Source organism: Cnephaeus nilssonii (assembly GCF_951640355.1).
Source record: "Cnephaeus nilssonii genome assembly, chromosome: 3".
Taxonomy (NCBI): domain Eukaryota; kingdom Metazoa; phylum Chordata; class Mammalia; order Chiroptera; family Vespertilionidae; genus Cnephaeus; species Cnephaeus nilssonii.
The window spans coordinates 27293565-27314248 of NC_137074.1; the positions used below are offsets into that span (position 1 = coordinate 27293565).

At 34.6% G+C, this 20684-nt stretch overlaps 1 protein-coding gene across 1 annotated transcript in view; it reads right to left on the reverse strand.

The window, feature by feature from the left end:
• BCHE (butyrylcholinesterase) overlaps positions 1–18203 on the reverse strand; it is a 52983-nt gene extending 34780 nt beyond the window's left edge. Inside the window, exons 1-2 of the mRNA XM_079763448.1 lie at positions 18090–18203; positions 12601–14125 (exon numbers count right to left, since the gene is read on the reverse strand). Of these exons, the coding sequence (XP_079619574.1) occupies positions 12601–14117 (1517 nt within the window). The 5' untranslated portion in view covers positions 14118–14125; positions 18090–18203. The remainder of the gene's footprint in view (positions 1–12600; positions 14126–18089) is intronic.
• Between the last annotated feature and the right edge of the window lie 2481 nt (positions 18204–20684).

A 20684-nucleotide genomic window follows, 5' to 3' on the forward strand; every position in this document is an offset into this window, starting at 1 on the left:
TGATCAATGATTCTCTCTCATCATTGATATTTCTATGTCTCTCTCCCTCTTCCTTCCTCTCTGAAATCGTTGGCTATTTCAAAATTCACTTTGATTATATACCAATGAAATTTAAAAGATATATTAATATATAAGTAAAACCTTTTTGATGTTGAAATAATTTATTATATTCTTCTTTTAGATATTAAATTATCAAATATTTGCATTAATCATTTTACTATATTAACATTTAGATGAGCTCTTGCCCTTCTATTAATCTTTACTTTCCGCAGCTCACTTAACATTTAATGGAAACCCTAACATGCAAGCTGAGCTCTCCTAGCCCCAGCCCAGACCCAATCTTGAGAATTATAGCCAGGACATTAGAAATTCAGGGTATTCCTTGAAAACCCCCACTTTCCAATCCCTGCTGACCTGATCCAGTTGTGAGAGCCAACCCAGGTCTATGTTCTTTCTTTTTCCTGCTCATCCCACCAATTGTGGGCCCTTCACTGAATGTTTCTAAGTTTCACTAAACCCTACTCCTAGGGGTTATTTTCAGTTCTATGTAGCACATCTGACTTGCAGTTGAATTACCAGATTTAGATAAATAAAAAAGCAAAAACACACCCAGTCAAATGAGAATTTCAACTGAACAAGTAACTTTATTTAGTAAGTATGCTCCATGCAGATTTATGGGACATGCACTAAAATCCTATCTAATAAAGAGGGAATATGCTAATTGACCCCCATGCCATCATAAAGATGGCGGTGACCACAGCCAATAAGGAGGGAATATGCTAATTGCTGCCCCACCCTCAAACATGGCAGCACCCACAGCCAATGATGGAATATGCTAATTGACTGCCCCGCCCTCAAAGATGGTGGTGCCCACAGCCAATAAGGAGGGAATGTGCTAATTGACTGCCACGCCCTCAAATATGGTGGCGCCCACAGCCACAAAATGGGGGCACCCAGTCTCCTCAGCCCCGCTGGGGCACCTGCCTCCGGAGTCCCCCAGTCCACTCAGCCCCCCAGCAGCCCAGGGCCAGCCCGAGGCACAGGCAAGCCTCGGATGGCGGCTGCCCAGCCACCCAAGGCCGCCTGAGGCTCAGGTAACCAAGGCCGGCCGAGGTTTGTGCTGCCGGCAGTGGCAGCAGCAGAGGTGTGACAGGGGCATCGCCTGCCCCTGATCACTGGGTCACCTCCCGCCCTGAGGGCTCCTGGACTGTGAGAGGAGGCAGGCTGGGCTGAAAGACACCCCCCCACCTTCAGTGCATGAATTTTTATGCACCGGGCCTCTAGTAATTAATAATAATAATATCAACAGTTAATAATAATAATAACAACAATAATAAAATTTTGAGCTGATCTTCTAATTTAGTTGGATATTCTGTTCTTTATCTGGTAACCCTACTTTGGTATGTGTCTAGAAATATGTGATGTGTTTTACATATATTTTTTCAAATTTCCATGACAACTCAGGAAACAGGCTTTAGCACTCCTATACTAAAGATAAAGAAAAAGGAGATTTAATTATTATTTTCTTTCCTACGGGTACACAAAATTTTTAATAGAAATGGAGCAAAGTACATGGAAGATGTACTTGGTTTTCATCAGACCCCAGGGTTCAAATTGTATCTCTGGCTTCTACTAATAAATATCTGTGGAATTTTGAGCAGCTTAAGCTCTTTAAGCCTCAGTATCCTTGTCACCACCTGTTGATAAGGATCATATTTCTCTAGAGAGCTATCATAATGAAAGAGAAGTGCTGAGCACAGAGCCAGTTCTTAGTGGTTAATAAATTTTAATTAATATTATTCACACAAACAACACAATAGGCTTAAAGTGATTAATCCAAAGGCTATTTGGTCAGTACTTTTTTTTTTAATCCTCACTCATGGATATGTTTTTATTGATTTGAGAAAGAGAGGAATGGAGAGACAGAGAGAGAGAGAGAGAGAGAGAGAGAGAGAGAGAGAGAGAGAGAGAGATACATCTATGTGAGTGAGAAACACTCATCAGTTGCCTCCTTTACATGTCCCAGTGGGGGATTGAACCCACAACCTGTGTATATGCCCTGACCAGAATCAAACCAGCCACCTTCTGGTGTTTGGGATGACACTCCAACCAACTTAGCCACATCGGCCAGCCCTGGTCAGTACTTCCTTAGGCATATTCTGACCACACAACAATTCTAAATAATAATAATAATATTACATTGAAAAATTGTATTTGTTGGTTAAATACATATTTAATAATGACATTATTATTATTATTATTATTATTATTATTATGTGCAAATAGTATTACTCAAAGGTTGTTATTGTATTATGACATCTTCACTTTATTTTAACAAATTAATTTTTCTGACATTGAATATTTCCCTGAATGCTAAAGGACACATAGAAGACACTACACAGCATGTTACCTGGTCTAAGAGTCAATATTTTGTTACTACTTTTACTAGCTCACATATCCGAGGTTTTTCCCCAAGCTGCTTGTCTTGCTGTTAGTCTCTGACCTCTGGGACTATTGTAAAATTACTTGCTTCCTGCCTTAGTTCTCAGAATATTGCTGCTTCTAATTTGTCTCTCATCTTCAAAAATAAAAGGTTAGTTCTTTAGAATTTAGGGCACATGACAAGTCAATAAGTTCCAAATGGTAAAATACAACGCTTTATGTGGAATAAATATAGGGTGGGCAAAAGTAGGTCTATAGTTGTCAGTACAGGAAACACAGTTTATTCCTGTATTATTATTTATTTATTATTATATTTATTATTATTAACCTACCTTTGCCCACCCCTGTATCAAAAAATATTTCCTGAAAGCCTTTTTTGGTGTTCAAAATATGTGGGTGGTATTTTTATTTTTCCTTTGTTTCCCATCTCTGGATTTCCTCCATTTGTGCTCCACAAAATCCAAGTTACTAACAGCCTGCCTTCTAACCAAGTGGCTTGCATTGAATTTAGATGCACTGTTTTCTTAAAATAACATAAGCGATGGAAGAAAACAGATAGATAATTATAATGCTGACACAAAACCAAATTAGTCACATTAATCAATGTACCAGTCCCATCAGCCCAGAAACATATTGCAATATTTCCCCGTATAAAAGCAACAACAATCATTTCACTTCAGAGTAAAGCTCTTTGAGAAAGTTGATCCACACTGCCATTCTAATTCCTTGCCTCCCATTTTCTTTGGAATATTCATTAAGGTTTTTATTCCCACCCTTCCTTCAAAATATCACATCTTAGCCACCAATAACCTTCATATTTCCAAACCCACAGACCTGTATATACAATTTCATATAGTTTTCATTGTACTCATTCCATAATTGATACAGTTATTAGCTCCTTCCTTGAATGATTTCTTCATTTGGTCTCAGGGAGATATTTTGTCCTAGTTGTTCTTCCAATTATTATTATTTCTACTGGTTGCTCTTCTTCCTCCTGACATCTAACCTTGGAGTGCTCAGACACCTGCTCTGTCTACAACCTCCATAGATGATATAATCCTGTCTCCTGGCTCTACATACCATCTTCACGCTGTTAGGCATCAAATTTATCCCTAATCCTTATCTCTCTCTCTCTCTTGAATTCCAGATGCCAGTGTGGAATAGCTAATGGAATACCTATTTTCTTTCTCTAAGTGTCTGAAGGTGCAAAGTAGGCACCTTCAACTTAAAGTGCAATTTTGACTACACAATCCCACCTCTATCTTCCTGAAGTCATTCTAATCCCAGGAAATGGCACCCCTGTTCCTCTGGTAGCTCAGGTCAAAACCCTTGGAAGCATCCTTGTCTCTTCTTACTCTCTCATATCCCACATCCAATCTATCAGCAAATATTGTTAAATGATTCAAAGTATATCCTGAATCTGACCATTTCTTTCCACTTAAACAAAATGCAAGACACAATTCTTTTTCACCTAGATTCCTTTATGGACTCCTAGCTCTTCTCTATTTTTCATCACATTATTTATCTACCTATCAGAGAGATGCTTATAAAATTTACTCTAATTGTGAATCTCAACTGCCCCAATTTTTTCATGGCTTACTATTTCACTTAGAGTAGATTCCAAGGACTTATTAAGCTTCAAATTATATATATCTTGGCCCTCTATACTTCTCTAACTTTATCTTCTACCAGTCACTTCAACATCTTAAGGATTTAAGTCTTATGCATGTCCTTGATGCTTTCTCTTCTGAGAAAATGTCTCCAAGATATCCACATGATGGCTTTCTCCCAGATATCCAAATGTTTAAACAGTCACTCTGCTCTAATATAACTTTGTCAGAGACTTTTCATGACCACCCTGCAAATGATATCATATTCCACTCACATCATGCTCTATGCCCCTAACTACGCTTACTATTTTTAGAGCTCTGATCATTATAAAATATATTATGTATATGTTTATTGCCTTTTTCCTGCTATTAGATTGTAAAGCCCAGGAAGGTAGAGATTTTCTCTGTGTTTCTCCTCAATGTTTTCCTTTTGTTTGTTTTTTTCTTTTCTCCATCTGTGTATATTTTCATTACTGCTGTATTCCTATCACCTAGGTAATGCTTGGTGCATATAGGTTTTCAATATATTTTTGAATGATTTAAATGGAAGGATGAATTATCAAACCGCCATAATACATGACCCACCCACATTTAAAAAAATAACTTGTGATTACCAAGTGCTATATAAAAATGTAGGTTTTTATTTTAAGGAGTTTGATCAAATATGTAATTTTTCATATATCCAGAAACATCAATATTATAGATGTAAGCAAAATGTGAAAACTAACACATGTGACAACATTAGGTATTATTTTGGTTTGTAATGGATTATTAGATAAGATATATTTTAATTAATATTTAACTCATAAAATAAATATTATTTTATATCAATTCTTTCAGACTGATACACCAACAATAATTAATTTAATTTGTATAAGATACTCACTTGCTTTTACATAACAGAGATCTGTGGACAAGTTAACATTAACATACCAACAGGTTAATAGTACTTTATCATAATAGGAAGAAGTCCAGGCAATATATTAACATATGAAAAATAAAAAGAGGGTGCAGTTATACCTTTTAGCATTCTGACCTCGAGTGTTATTGACTAGGAAGGCAAACTGAAGCAAAAATAATTTCTTGGAACTCCTCAATCTGACCAAACACATTTTAGTTTGGAACAATAAAAAACATGTTATTTGATACAGTAAAAATATTTAGTCAGTGCATTTTTTTCTTTGTGAAATTTGAAGTTATTACTTTGTTTCTGACAAGTCTTTTAAAGCATTACATTTTTACTATGCTTTTAATAAAAATAATTGATTAATTAATTCTAATGTCCGACTGAAGTTAAGATTTACAAATGTTATAGTTTTCCCAAATACAGAATGCACTTGGAAAAACACAGAGAACAAATCACATTATTTCCAAGTATATGGACCCAATAAGCAGGATTTTCCATTTTTTAATGAGCGCCCTTATACTACAGAAACATTAGTTGTCCTTCTCTTCACTGTGATAGAGTATTTTGAAGCACTTAGTCAAACATATTTTAGTTTTATAGCTATTTCATAGATGTAGCCCTTTGGGGATCTGGTTTCTTCTCCTTCCACTGTCACTGATGGTAAAATATTGCTGCACTCTGAAATGGTTTTGCAAGTGATCTTATGTACACTTTAAATTGTCCCATAATGTAATTCTTCCTTTTCTAATAAATTACACTAATGCATATATGTTTTTTCACCTACATTTCTATTTTATCTGGTAAACTATAAGTACTTTAACAGGAACACTCAAGCTAACATTTATTGTTTCATTTCTTGTAAAATAATTCCTCACCTATTTCCTAAGGGGGAATGAAAAGACTTGAAGTAATAGAACATTAATGTCATCGTGACAGCAATAAAATAAATCCAAAGGGATTTGAACCCTCGCCCTTTTGCAAAGTCATCAAAATGTCCCAGCTAGGTTAATTATGATAATGTACCACAATAATTATAGAACCAGAGGGTAAGAATTTTTTTCTTTACTCTAGAAACTACATGAACTATTAGTTGTCAGAAAATCTAATTATAAGCCTGATAAGAATTGGACTAGATGGGCCAGATAACAGACTTTCACACACTTAAACTTCTGTCGATATGTCATGATGTCTAATTTTAGTCTGTTCTCTATCCTTACCTCTGTAACATTACCCAGGCAGGTATCAGCGTGCTAACATGTTAAAATTATAAGTTTGCAACCAAGTGCATTTCCTAAGTATATTTAATGAGTGCTTTCAGTAATTCATAGTGAAAGCAGCCTGGTAAGTGGATAATACAAGGAAATGAAAGTTAATAATCTTGCGTCATAGTTAATCTTTGTTCTTTCACCTATTAGCTCCAATTCCCTTTTCTTCTATGGCCCACACTTTTCTTCTCTAAAAAAAGTGTTATATAATATCATCATTTCAGCATTTTTTTTATTCTAATAGAATCCATATATTTTGTACTTCATCAGTATAATGGTACCATTCATGTTAAAAATACCTTTAACTCCTATTTTTTTTTTTAGTATATTTAAGAAATCCCTTATTAAGAAATGTGTTGTCATGAAGTCCTAGAATATTATTCTTTAAGTTGAAAAATATAATAAAAATAGATTCAAGTGTAACTTGAGAATTAATTTATTTGTGAAGGGATTTGCATAAAATCTATATAATGATACAGGCACATGCAAAATTCCTATACAGATATTTAGCAAAAGAAGCCCTAGGTCTCCACTTTCTTTTTGAATTTTCTCAGTTTGTCTATTGCCTTTTGGAAACATAAAATAATTCCAGAAAAGAAAAATCAAGGAATATACAAAGAAAATACAAATATATGATTTTAAAAATAAGTGGGGTTAAAATATTGTTTAATTGATTACTTTATTATTTGTGTCATATATAACTAAACAAGATAGAAGTATACATATTAAAGATTAAATATAACTAAATCAACTTCACATTATACATATTAAAATTTGTTATTATTGATTACATTTCTAGTGGTATAATGAAGTCATGGTAATGTACATGAAACACCCATCCCTCAGTGTGAGTGTATGTAAATATATCTCCAAAATAATTCAAATCAGAACGTTCATTGCCCTAGAAATATGAAAAAATATGTAATTTTTAGTAATTACTATTATAATTTACTATACAGAAAAATGCTTATTTTTAAATGGTCTCAATTATTTCAATAAAATCTTGTGCACTAAGAAATGATGACTTTGCATTTAATATAATCACACCTGCTGACCGGTACAAAAATCAGGAACTGTTGTATTTTTTGGAACTGAAACCTTAATAATATATGTTTGTTTCCTTTTAATAAATCGTTTCTTTTGTGGTAAAGTTCATTACAATGTAAATGAATAAATAAAAAATAAATTACATGAAAATAGCAGCAGGAATGATGCTGTAAAGTTACTTAAAGTACTTTAATTTTTTTGTTTTCAGGATATCAAAGTAGTATAAAATAAAAGTGACGTGTCATAGCATTTATTTCTGATCAAAGCATGTTAGGAAACATTAAACATTTTAGAGGGGCTCTGTAGAGATAAATTATCACCAGAAGAACAAACACAGAAGCATGTGAATTACCTCAATTTTGCAGCTTAGTTCTATTTCTTTGAAAGCGTAATTGTTTAATTTGTTAAGCCTGAAAGTTAAACAATTGTACATTATGTGGTGAAAACCAAATTTAATGTTAGATAAAAATAGATTGAGGTAGTTTGTACTTAGTAGAGGAAAAATTGAATATTTTTATGGAAAAAAGGAAACCAATTTCCTGTCATTAATAAGGTATATTTCAATATGTCAGTAATGGAGGTATATTTATATCTCCATTTTACAGATAGGAAAAAAATGTAGAAAATTTTAATAACTTTCCTAAAATTACCATAATAATAAAAGGCTATTATGCAAATGGTCATCACACTGTGACTCCATAAAGACCGATCAGCAGGGACCTGAGGCTGCATGGTGCCGGGCTGGGGTGGGGGACCTAAGGCTGTGCCCCCTGCCCCAGCGGGGCTTGTCGGGGGACCTGAGGCCGCACCCCCCGCCTGTGCCCCCCACCTGGCGGGGCTGGATGGGGTTGGGACCTGCCAGGTCTTGGTCTCACCCAACAGGGGTGGGGCTGGCCGGGTCTCGGTCTGGCATGATTTCGAGGCACGCACGGGTGGGCAGGGACTTGACTCTGGGTCCTGTGGCGCACCCCAGACTCTGACAGGAGGGAGATTTTCATACACATTTTACTAATTTTCTTTCATCTCTGACACTTCTATTATAGAGAAAGGGCAAATAGCAATATTAAAATATTTCCTCTAATTAATTCCCTTTTAATGTGCATGAATTTCATGCACCGGGCCACTAGTATAACTATAGAAAGATTAATATTGGACATAAAGTGGTAATTACATATGAGAGAAAGATTGTGTATCTGTAAATGGCTACCCTTGAAGTAGTCTAAGAGGAGCTCTGAATATAGCACTCAGAGAGGATAGAGCAAACAGAAGATGCTTGACAACAGTAGGAGATATTCAGAGGGGTCCTGGAATAATACCTTCCTCTATCTCACATGATGCTCTCATTGGATTTTGGCTTAACATCCGTCTTTAGCTGTTCTGGTTTCACTGATAAATCAAGTTTGATTTCATCAGTTTCTGTATCACTGAGGTAGCGCTGAAAGGATGTCATTAAGTGCTGCTAAATTGAATTTGACGTTCACCAAATTATTGCTTGGATGAATAACTGATGGATATGTTATATTGATATTTCAACCTGTATTACTATAGGATATCGGAAGTAATGCACATATGGACCTCTGTGTTATTTGGGTAAGATTTTAAGTTCACTTTCTGAGATGGAATTGAGGTTAAAGCAGAAACAATCAAAACACATAGAGGTTCTAATTCTAATTAACAAATGTCTAACTTATATCACAGCTTCTGTTTTGTAAGTAATCTCCAACACTGCAACTAAAGATACCGAATTTGAACACCATTTAATGTTTCCACAGAATAATGTTCTCTTTATTTTTGTCAAGAAGTCAAATTATAAGCGTTTTTAAATACAGTCAAACCTCGGTTCTCGCATGTCTCCCATATCGAACAATTCGGGTCTTTCTTGCTCAATATGTTCATGGAGATGGGTGGGGATGTTTTGCTTGTCAAACAAAACTTCGGTTCTGGACCCTGCAACCCTTTTATATGGATACCTGTATGATCGGTCATGCCTCTCTCAGGTACAAACAAAGGAGAGAGCATGCAAGTATTAATTTTCTGCTAACCTTCACATTGTTAACATCTCAGGAAATTGTGCTGTGAATATTTTTGTGTATTTTTTTCTTTTGTTGTTGCTTATTATTATTAAATACATACAGTAAGAAGGTTAGTGATAGTAGCAAAGTGAAATGTATGTTATGTGCTTGACATTATTTAAGGAGAATAATTTATTAACACATTTTATAAACCATGAACTTGAAAACTAATTTTTCTGAATGATAATTGTAACTGCTTGTTCTACTTTTTTACTTTCTTAATGTATCATATTTGGTTAATGTGGAAGTAGAAATCTTCTGCTTATTGACATTTGGAATGAATAATTCTTTGTTGTGGAGCTGTCCTATGCATTATAAGGTGTTGAGCAACTTCCCTGGTCTTCACCTTAGCAGCAACCACACTCCCAGTCATGACACTCAAAAACCACTCCAGACATTATTCTCTGGACTGAGAACCACAGAGTTAGATTTCTAAATCTAACACTTTTTAAGAATATATTTTTATTGATTTCAGAGAGAAAGGGAGAAGGAGAGAGAGAGAGATAGAAACATCAATGATGAGAGAGAACCATTGATCAGCTGCCTCCTGCACAACCCGTAATGGGGATCGAGCCCATAACCTGGGCATGTGCCCTTGACTTGAATCAAACCTGGGACCCTTCAGTCTGCAGGCTAACGCTCTATCCACTGAACCAAACCAGCTAGGGCTTTAAATCTAACACTTAACTAACTTTGTTTCCATTGGAGTTTACTTAACCATTCTAGGCGTCTATATTTGTTATAAGTATGCTTTGATAAAAGATAATGCACACCAGGAGATTAACATTGTGTTTGGCATGATGTCAACTCTAAAGAAATATGAAGTATCTATGCTGAACTGTGTAAATATAGACCATAAAGAAACTCATCAACTAACATGACATCTTGTTATGGCTAAATTACCTATAAAGTTTACTTTAATCTTTTGGTTTATAATCTTGCTTATATGAACTTAGCATAATAATTAAAATGTGTCAACCTCCATTTATTTCCCATTAACATATGTTAATCATAGAAGGACATGAGGATTAAGCAATCTATTTTATTGTGTCAAAGAGTCTACTCTCTGATCTGTCACTATCTGAGTGCCATACACAAGACATTTTCCACATTTGATATGCAGTGTTCTTCATTCTGACATGAGAAAATATAAAGTCCTTAATGACTTCAACATGCAAAATATGAAGTCCTTTAGAAATTATAAGAATCAATAATTTTAAGAAATCCTCCTTAAATTATTTGTAATCTTTAAATTATAAGAAATAATTAAAAACATATTTAATGATGTTTTATAGAATATAGCCTTTAGGGAGAGAACTGAATAAGATATTAAGTAATTCTAATTCAGATCTAGAAATAAGATGATCCTTCTTAAACAGAAATTTAAATTGATATTGAGAAGGCATAAGATATTGCACAACAAGATATTGCACAACCTGCCTGGCCCAAGTGGCTCAGTGGTTGAGTGTAGACCTATGAACCAGGAAGTCATGGTTCCATTCCCAGTCAAGGCACATGCCAGGGTTGGGGGCTTGATCCCCAGTGTGGGGTGTGCAGGAGATGGACAATCAATTATTCTTGCTCATCATTAATGTTTCTATCTCTCTCTTAAATCAATAAAATACATTTAAAAAAGATATTGCACAACTTTAAATAGTATAATAGTTCGTGTACCTCATAAAAATTTTATATTTCTTATTCATACTAGCCTTTAGAGGTTTTCATTCAACCATTAACTACAAATTTGTTAAGTATATATACCCAAGTCAGTACTTTAATGAGTATCCAATATAACCACCTTTTTTTCCCAAGCAGCTGTTTAGTCTAGTTTAGGAGGTTCAGGATACAATGAAAGATAGTAAATGGACAAGGCACAGTCAATAATTTCTGAGAGTGAAAAGGTAGTCTGAAGCAATTGCAACTCAAGGAATTAAAGATCTGCTTAATGAAACATGTAGTTTCTGATGACCTTAAAAAATATAGTAGGGCTTGTGTCATTTAAAAGGGTAGGAGTAGATGTCCTAAACAAAGCGTATAGCAAGAACATGGCTAAGCTTGAAATCTTTGGCATTCATGAGATATCTGTCCTAGCAAGCAGCCAGGTATTGTTGGGGAAAATGTTTGGCAGCAAAATTAGAGAGGCCTCTAATGCCAGATGGAAGAATTTTAACTTTATACACAGTGGATTAGTATCATTGTTTTAGAATTACATCATACAAGTATTTTGTAACATGGAGTAAAATAAATTTCAAATGGGAATTGAAAAAGAAAACCAGAATGATATTTCTATCAACATTCCTTTTAATACGAGACAGTATCACAGATGGAATCAATGCATCAGTTAATTGGTAAGTTTGTATAAGCACTGCTTTTAAAATAGATTTCCAAATTTCTACCTTTTATCATTCTAATTCATATAAGGTATTCCACTGTATAAAATTCATTTTTGTTTTTACAAATGCAGTTATTTAAAAAAGCCTTATTTGCTATACACATACATTTTTTATATTTAGAAAATATATTAGAATATATATTCAAATAGATTATTTTTTCCTGACTCTTGAAGACATATTACACTATTTGTAACATATAAGGGAAAATATGTTATTTGGCAAGTTTTCTGATGATTTTAATCAGCCATACGACTACTCGAGTGGAAAACGGCTTAGATAAACATGAGGAGCTTTGTAGCTTCTGTCCAGTACATGTCACCTAAAAGTTCTGAGCAAACCTATTAGGGGAAAATTTCTATAAAATGGAAAACTGTACTCTAAGGATCAACCCCATCACCATCTTGCTTTTGGTTTCCCTGAGCAGGTGCATGTTTTTTTATGTTATCGGGTACCACTGTTCCCATGCTTAAGAGAGTGAAAAGTTACATTTCTATTCTTTTCTAAACCTGTGAGCATTAAGAACTTTCAGGTTAAAAGACATGGTCACAGTAATTTTAGTTCTCAAGCTACACATATATTTCCATACAAACTCTGGCTGAGATTGCTAAAGTACTCTGTGGCATTTTGGAAACGTTATCAGAAAATATTTTTCACAAAGTTCTTTGATGAGCTCTTTTAGGCATGCTCATGCAATGAATTGAAATTCACTACATAGTAAAACACAAAATCAGCTAAAGTACAAAAAGAATAAATATTTAAAATGTTTCTGTGCTTTTAATGAAGTCTACACCAAGCACCAAGCAAAGCTCAGCAAAACAAAACAAACAAAACAAAATAAGAACAATTACAACAATGGCCACTTACCCATATTTTGCAAAATTTGCCCAGTATTTCATTATGGATCTACTCAAAATTTCTTCAGCTTTTGTGTAATTTGCTCTTCTTTCCAGAGGTAAACCAAAGACAAATTCAATTTCATAACCATGCATCACTCCCATCCATTCAGGCCAAGGAAGTTTGGAGGATCGGTGTTCAAAATAGTAGAAAAAGGCTTTATTTCCCAAATCTGAGAACTTTTTGGTGAACTCCAAGGCAGGGCATATTAAATTGTAATCCCCAACCACATCATCCAAGGCCTCACGGTACTTTTCAGGTCTTTGATCATCTAACCAGTCCATGTAATGGAAAAGGATGGATTCCCTTCCAAATTCACTCACTCCTCGAAAAAATATTTTTAAACTTTCTTGAAATTCTTTTCTGGTAATGATACTGTTGTTATCTTTGCTGAAACCAGGGGCGCCGTATACTAAAAACGCCGTCCCTTCATCTTTATTAACACCCACCAAGATCTGGGTTTTTTTAAACTGTCCAAGTCGGAGTAGTGTGTCTGGCATGTCAGTGAGAAAATCACCATCCACAGTTGGGCCAAAATTTACTGACAAGAGAGTATCATAGGGGACAACAAATACTTCATTCAGAAGAATTTCCTGGGGGTCTTTATTTCGAAGGCATTTGATGATCTCGGTCTCATTTTCTCTAAAGCAACCAATAAATTTAGCTAAGGTCAATGTTCTGTTCTTAGCTTCATAAGGAGATGTTACTGCCCAAGGAGCATTAGAAGACCCACTTTGAAGAATTGCTCTGGTAAACAATGGGTGGCTTCCAGGGGAAAGTATGTGAAGGCTAACTGAAGCTGCCCCTGCACTTTCTCCAAAGAGAGTTACACTTTTAGGATTTCCACCAAAGGCTGCTATATTTTTTTGGACCCACTGAAGTGCCAGCTGTTGGTCAAACAAGCCCATGTTCCCTGGTGCCTCTGAATGTCCTGGTAAAGCCAAAAATCCTAGAGCACCCACCCTATAGTTCATTGAAACAACAATAACTCTCTCAACTCGTGCCAGGAACTTGCCATCATAAACAGGTAAAGATGATGTTCCAGTTTGAAAACCACCCCCGTAAATCCATACCATTACAGTAGCGTTTTTTGGTTTAGGTACTGGAATCCATACATTCAGATATAAACAGTCTTCGCTGAGGTCGGTATTTGGATTCCACATCTCTGATCCAAGGAAGCCTGGAAAACTTTGATCTGTGTTCTGATAGCAAGAATTTGCATATTTTGTGGCATTCCAAATATTGGACCACTTGGTCAAGGATTGTGGCTTTTTGAACCGAAGTCTACCAAGAGGTGGCTGTGCATAGGGAATTCCAAGAAAGGCTGTTACTGTGCCACCAAGAACTGGCAAGTTCATCCCTCTGACTTTGCCATTCTTGGTTGTAATGATGATGTCTTCTTCAGTGTGTGATTTCCCAATAAGCACCCAGAGCAGAAGAAACATCAAGAGAAGTTGGCTGCATACGATTGTACCCTTGCTCTGCATATTGGTTTCTGAAAGAGAGGTAAGTAGGAAGTTTTAACAGCCTTATGCATCTGGCATTATGTTTTATTGATAATAACAAACAAAAATGTAGTAGTTTTAATTAATCATGCAAGTGATGAAAACTAATAAATCTTGGACCACTACAAAGGTTTATGTAAAAAAAAAAAAACCACATAGGAAACAGTTGGAAATATTTTATTTTTCAATTTCAAAAACAAATAGTGGAATGAAAAGTAGACACTATTTCCTTTTGAAAAAATTCATTATCAAATGTTTGCAAGGAAGATTTAGTGTTTTATAGGGGATATTTATTTTAAGCAGGTATGTATACTTCTTATCATACACAGCCCCACCATAAGTGGCAGTCTATTTATTACAGATAAAATTTCTACCTTGTTAGAGGAGAAAATACAAGCCCATGTAGTCTCTGAAATATGTACATATTCATGCATGCTGGTTCTTGACAGAACTGTAAAGTAGGTTAAGAAGCTTTAAGGAACCTTAGTCTTTTATTGTCATTTTCAGTTTCCATGATCCCTTCTGTGGTCCTTTTTGCTTAGTAGGTTCTTCCTCCATTCAAGCTCAATCTATGCTCAGAAGAGATTTTGGACAATCTATTCATTGACTGTTAAGTAACATAAAATAGTTGTCTTTTATACCATACAGTATGAAAACTAACAAATCTGCTACCATTATACAACCTATACAAGAAAAATTGGAGGTGGAGTTCTATGGATATACTAGAGGCCTAGTGCACGAATTCGTGCACCAATAGGATCCCTCGGCCTGGCCTGCGGGATAGAGCTGAAACTGGCTCTCCAACATCCCCCGAGGGGTCCCAGATTGTGAGAGGGTACAGGCCAGGCCAAGGGACCCCACCGGTGCACGATCAGGGCTGGGGAAGGATGCAGGAGATTGGCCAGCTAAGGAGGGACCATAGGAGGGCTCCAGGGCGTGTCCAGCCCATTTGCTCAATCTCAATCATCCAGATCCCAGCAGCAAGCTAACCTACCAGTCAGAGCGTCTGGCCCCTGGTGGTCAGTGCACATCATAGTGAGTGGTTGAGGGGCCTTAGCATATTACGCTTTGATTGGTTGAATGGACGACCAGATGACCAAACACTTAGCATATTAGGTTTTTATTATGTAGGATACCAGTTAATTTCTCTGATATTAAATAATCAGGAGGTCTTCTCTACCTGAATTATAATATAAATGGAGAGAACCAGTTGTTAATAATATAGCTCATGGGAGAAGATGCTGATTTAGAAGGAATTTTATTCTCAAGGATTATTCAATGCATATATGTTAATTTGATTTATTAAAGTATGTATGACTAGTGAGGTTAAATGTGTTAGCATGGTCAATATAATTCTAATTCACCTTCTGGTTATCTATTGGAGAGTGTTACATAATATATTCTTAAATCTAAATCTTAATACTAAAATATGCATTTGTCCACATACTCATTGTTAGTATAAGCAAATATTTTTATATATAGCTGCAGTAATTTATTTTAATAAGCATTATTTTGTCTTTTCAAAATCTGTTATTCTCAAACTTAACTTGTTGCTCTGTAGTTTTACCGTTAAGAGATTCATATTTTTAATATATGCCATCACATGATTAAACATTCTAAAGAGAAATAATTGAAGGTGGCTATGAAAATATTAGTCTATATCTCTAAATCTTTATTAATATTTAAAATATTCAATAAAAAACCATTGTTCTTCTCTTATTAATTCTGGTACAAATTGACTACTATCACATTAAATAACCACTTTGAACACTAAGAATACTTAATATGTTTATCATAAAAACTGGGGTGAATTTTCATGCTAAGTACAACTAACTATCTGAATTTAGATCAGTTAACTTATTGTAATAATGTATAACACTTGAAAGAAAGGCAGGAATTATTGTTTGGAACTACAAAAGGAAATGAACGATGGGAGTGAAAAGGGGAGGAAATCTGAAAGATAAATACATAGTATTCAAAGTTTACCAAATGCTCCAGGATATAAAAATCTACTGGAAATTTTGAGAAAACATTAAAAACTTAAAAAAAATAACTTTCAACATTAAAAAGGTAAAAATAAATTTCCTTCATTTTGCATTTTTAATTCAATTTTGAAAGTAGTATCAGAATTCCTTGACCAATTCTCAAAAGAAAATTGTAATGTTATAATACAAGATGTGGGTGTTAGAAAATGATTGCTATAAAGAGCAATATATTTACCCACATATGTTCCATAATTGAATATCAACCAAATTTTCAAAATAATTGGCCAGCTAAGGACTTCTTAAAGAATGGTCAAGCAAATATTGATAATAGTTTGTTCTGATTATAATTTCCCATTATTTTAAATAGTTATAATAGAATATATATTTCTTTATAAAAATAATAGCTCTTAAAATAGTGGGAAAACAGCTACTTGGATAATATGATCTAGCACATGCACTGCTAAAATGAGTTTGGTCAAGCTAAAACAACTAAGCCTTTATACCAAACCTAGAAAGCTCATTTTGTTGAAGGCTAAGTGAAGTGGGGAACTGAGGAAGTCTATTTATAAATAGACTATACCACTGTCTTTCAGAGATTCTTCAGATACGCATGAGGTACTAAAAGGATGTATGCAGATAGAAGAATCTTTATTAGGTGTCAGCAACATAAGATCTGTCTCTGTCCTCAGTCAGGAAGAACATTCACAAAGTTTTCATTGTGTGAATAATTTGAACGTTTAATATTAGAGAGATATCTTGAGTCTCTTTGAAAGGTGAATCTGTTTTTAGGTTGACATCTATTCAATTATAATTCTCTTACAATTAAAGAAGCAGGACATTATAAACAAACAGTAACAATAAATCTAGGAGAATGAAACAGAACTTCGTAAATCTGATTAGAAATTTTATTTGGCATCCAAAAGGCCATGTTACTTCAAATTCACAGGGCTTCTAAAATTTTTCATTTAAAGGATAAAGCCACTCTCTGAAAGTTCATGCTCATCCTTAAAAAGGTAACTATTTATACAGGTGAACTACAGTTTATATTATGGAACGCATTACACAGGCTAGTAATAGTAGCTCCTACTTGAACTTATTATCATGCATTATATTCTAAAATCTAAAAAAATAACAATACAAATAGAACTCATAAACAATGAATTTTTCTCACATTTAGTTTGCTTTTAATCATTCATACAATTTATACTTAATCTTCTAGTGAAACAAGTACTGACATCATCAAAATCAAGGTAAGTTTACAAGATTAGAATATGGGCAGAAGTCTATATTTGCTTAAAGTCTCTAAAATAATAAAAATCATAGTAAATGTAAAATATTTTGCTATAATTTACACACATATTGAAAGAGGACAAACAAGAAAAAGGGGGCAAAATTTTGTAAATCAAATTAGGAAATAGATTTTCCTTTCAGCTATAAGAAACTTAGAGCTTTCCTTTGCCAATTGATATTGTTAAAGTTTCAGATGGTAAAGTGTTAAGAAAAGTACCCTGTCATGCCAGACAATAAGAGAACTATTCTTTTCATGCAACTTAGAAAAATAGAGTAAAACTAGTCTAAGACCACCTTTATTTTTACTATTTTAAGGAGAAACTCACTGAACAGTGTATTTAAGGGTAAAATAGCATAAAACATTTTTGCTTGGGGAGTGCACTAAGAACCTACACAACAATGATTCCACAAGTGCTACGATTCTTTATACAAAGTCAAATAAACTCACTATTTCCTCAGCAGTTAAATGGACTCAGTCTGTGTTCCCTGAATAATATAAAGATTTGATGCAGGTGCCTGCTCACTTGCCTCATCTGTTGTTTTTTTTTTGCAATGACTGACCCCCCACAGAGCACCCAAGAGGCACAGCAAACACGTGAAGGGATCAGGATCCTGCTACAGAATGAGTTTCACAGAAACTTGCGTCTCTCTACAAAGATGTAAATTCGGAACAACTTACCCGACTCACTGCAACAAAAGATGATAAAGTTTGCAAGGCGTGGAAATCATGTATTACTTCAGGGAAATGCAGCAGGCAGCTGCTGCTCCAGCCTGTAAATTGGACTGCACTGACATTACAATCAACTGTTACTGACAAAGCTCGCGAGACTTGGCAGCAGCACCCAGCTCTGGAAGCAGCCAATCTTTACTTTCTGACATCTGTTCAGAGGCTAATGGTATGAATGCAATCGTGATCCATTTACAAAAATATTACCGGAATCATGGCTTAAGATTGCAGGCACTCATCTAAGACGGAAGAAATAAAGAAATAGAAGCTTCTTTAAAAGAAGCTGAAATTGAACTGAAAATGAACGTATGTGTGTGTGTTTTAACACTACCAAAACTTTTAAAGATTTTTTCCCCTCTTTTATAGGTTATATATTTTTCTTATGCTCAGTTTAAGATTGAAACTTAAGATTTAAACACGTTGTTCTAAAAAAACGCTGTTATTGACATCTTTGTACCTTCAATCTGTGCCAATCATAAAGGAATGTAAAAGATAAATTAGGAAACAACACAATTACTAGGCAGGTAAAGGTGTGAAAATCGAAAGATTAGCTACATTAACTGAATGAATTTCTCTTATATGTATGTCCTTTCAATCCTCACACCCCAACACTTATTTAAGTCTGAGTAATTTTCTTTTCAGTGGCCCTGCAGGCAGTCACATGTATTGAGAAGCCAGGGTTTTCTGGTCAAGACAAGAAAAATAACCAAAAACAATGCACCAAACTCTATGGAAAAGTCACATTTGTCACCTGGAAGTGTGCAAGCTCTTAAGAATGTATTTGTGTCTTTCAGGCTTATTTTTCTCATTAGGACTTTGGAAAAATGAAAAACAAATTAACGGTTTAATGCCTGATTTTTCAATGCGGTTACATTCTTTATATTTTGCAAATACTAATTGCTTTAGCTTTTAACTCTCTCACTCATTCTTGGCTCACTATGGAGTAACCAGCAGACAATAATTGTAGGTAAGCCTATTTTTGCTTTTTAATATTGTTTAAACATGCAATATAAAAACTGTCATGTTATTGATTCTACCTTATGCCAATCATTGTAATTGCCAGTTTCCATAAATATTTTACTCCAACAAATATATATGTTAAATATTATTAACCACAATATTAGTTGATGAAACTCAGACTTATAAAGATCAGAAACTTGCTATATATTTTATCAATAGTAGCTATTAGAATCAGAATGCTAACCTAGATTTGTCTCATGTTATTTCATGTTAACTGTTTCCAAGATAGCATCCATCTTGATCTCAAAGTTATCTATTTGAGAAAAAATGTTACTAAGAGTTATCTGTTAGATAATAAACTTCACACTTCATAATCATAATAATTTGTAATTTATTTGTAATATAGTTGATGAAATGACAACCTAGTTACACAAAAGTTGGAGAATGCATGGTCCAAAGAAGGGGAAAAAATTTAAATAGTACACTGACAATTACACATTGTTTTGTAAAGAGATGGCATTTTTGTTTAAAAGGTAGTCATTTTTAAAAAATATATATATATGTTTTTATTGATTTCAGAGAGGAAGAGAGATAGAAACATTAACGATGAGAGAGAATCATTGGTTGGCTGCCTCCTGCACGGCCCCTAATGGGGACTGAGCCTGCATCCCAGGCATGTGCCCTGACCAAGAATAGAACCGTGACCTCCTGGCTCATAGGTCTGTGCTCAACCACTGAGCAACACCGGCAAATGTAATCATTCTTATGGCCCACATGAAAAAAAAATCATTAGTTTAATATATGTGATTTTTTATCCAAATGTAAAAATTCCTCTCTCCAACACAGCTCCACGGCACTGATTTTTGGGTTAACATGTGATTGGTCTTTTTCTCAAATCCTGCAATTGTTGAGGGATGTTTTAGACGTTAGCAAATTCAACAGAGCATTTGGTATACTCCTAATTCCTAATATCCATGCACTATTGTGTAAAATACATCACATATATACACATATTTTATTTTTATTTTAAACCAAAAGTTAAACATAAACAATAATCCGTTTAAGCAGATTTTTATTTTTAACACATTTCAACTGGATAACACCAACCGATTACAAAACCTGACAATTTTTCCTCTGCTCAAGTTTTGCGTGGCTACTGTCTTTTTAGTTCATTTTCTCTCATGATTTTTTTGGTCGTGCCTCATTCTATGATGCTTTATTTCAGTGCATTATTTATTTGTCTTATTTGAGGGTTTCTTTCTTTGTGTTTGAACATACATCTGCTGTCTGCTTCTGTCCAATGTCATCATTTTTTCACTCATATCCAGCAGGAGGATGTAGATCACAGGCAGTGGGTCTCGTTTCAGGGTTAGTAGACAAGTGTTACCTGACAGCCTGGTGGTTAAATGATCATGCTGTTAGATGTTGAGTATGATCTTGTGAGTGACACTGCTGAAATACCACACCACTCAACACTAATTTAACTCTGCTCACATTTTGCAACAAAAAATGTTGAAGTTCAGACAAGACAACCATGATTAGTTCCAGTTAGCCTATTACAGAGACTTTTTGCTTTTAAGGTTTAGT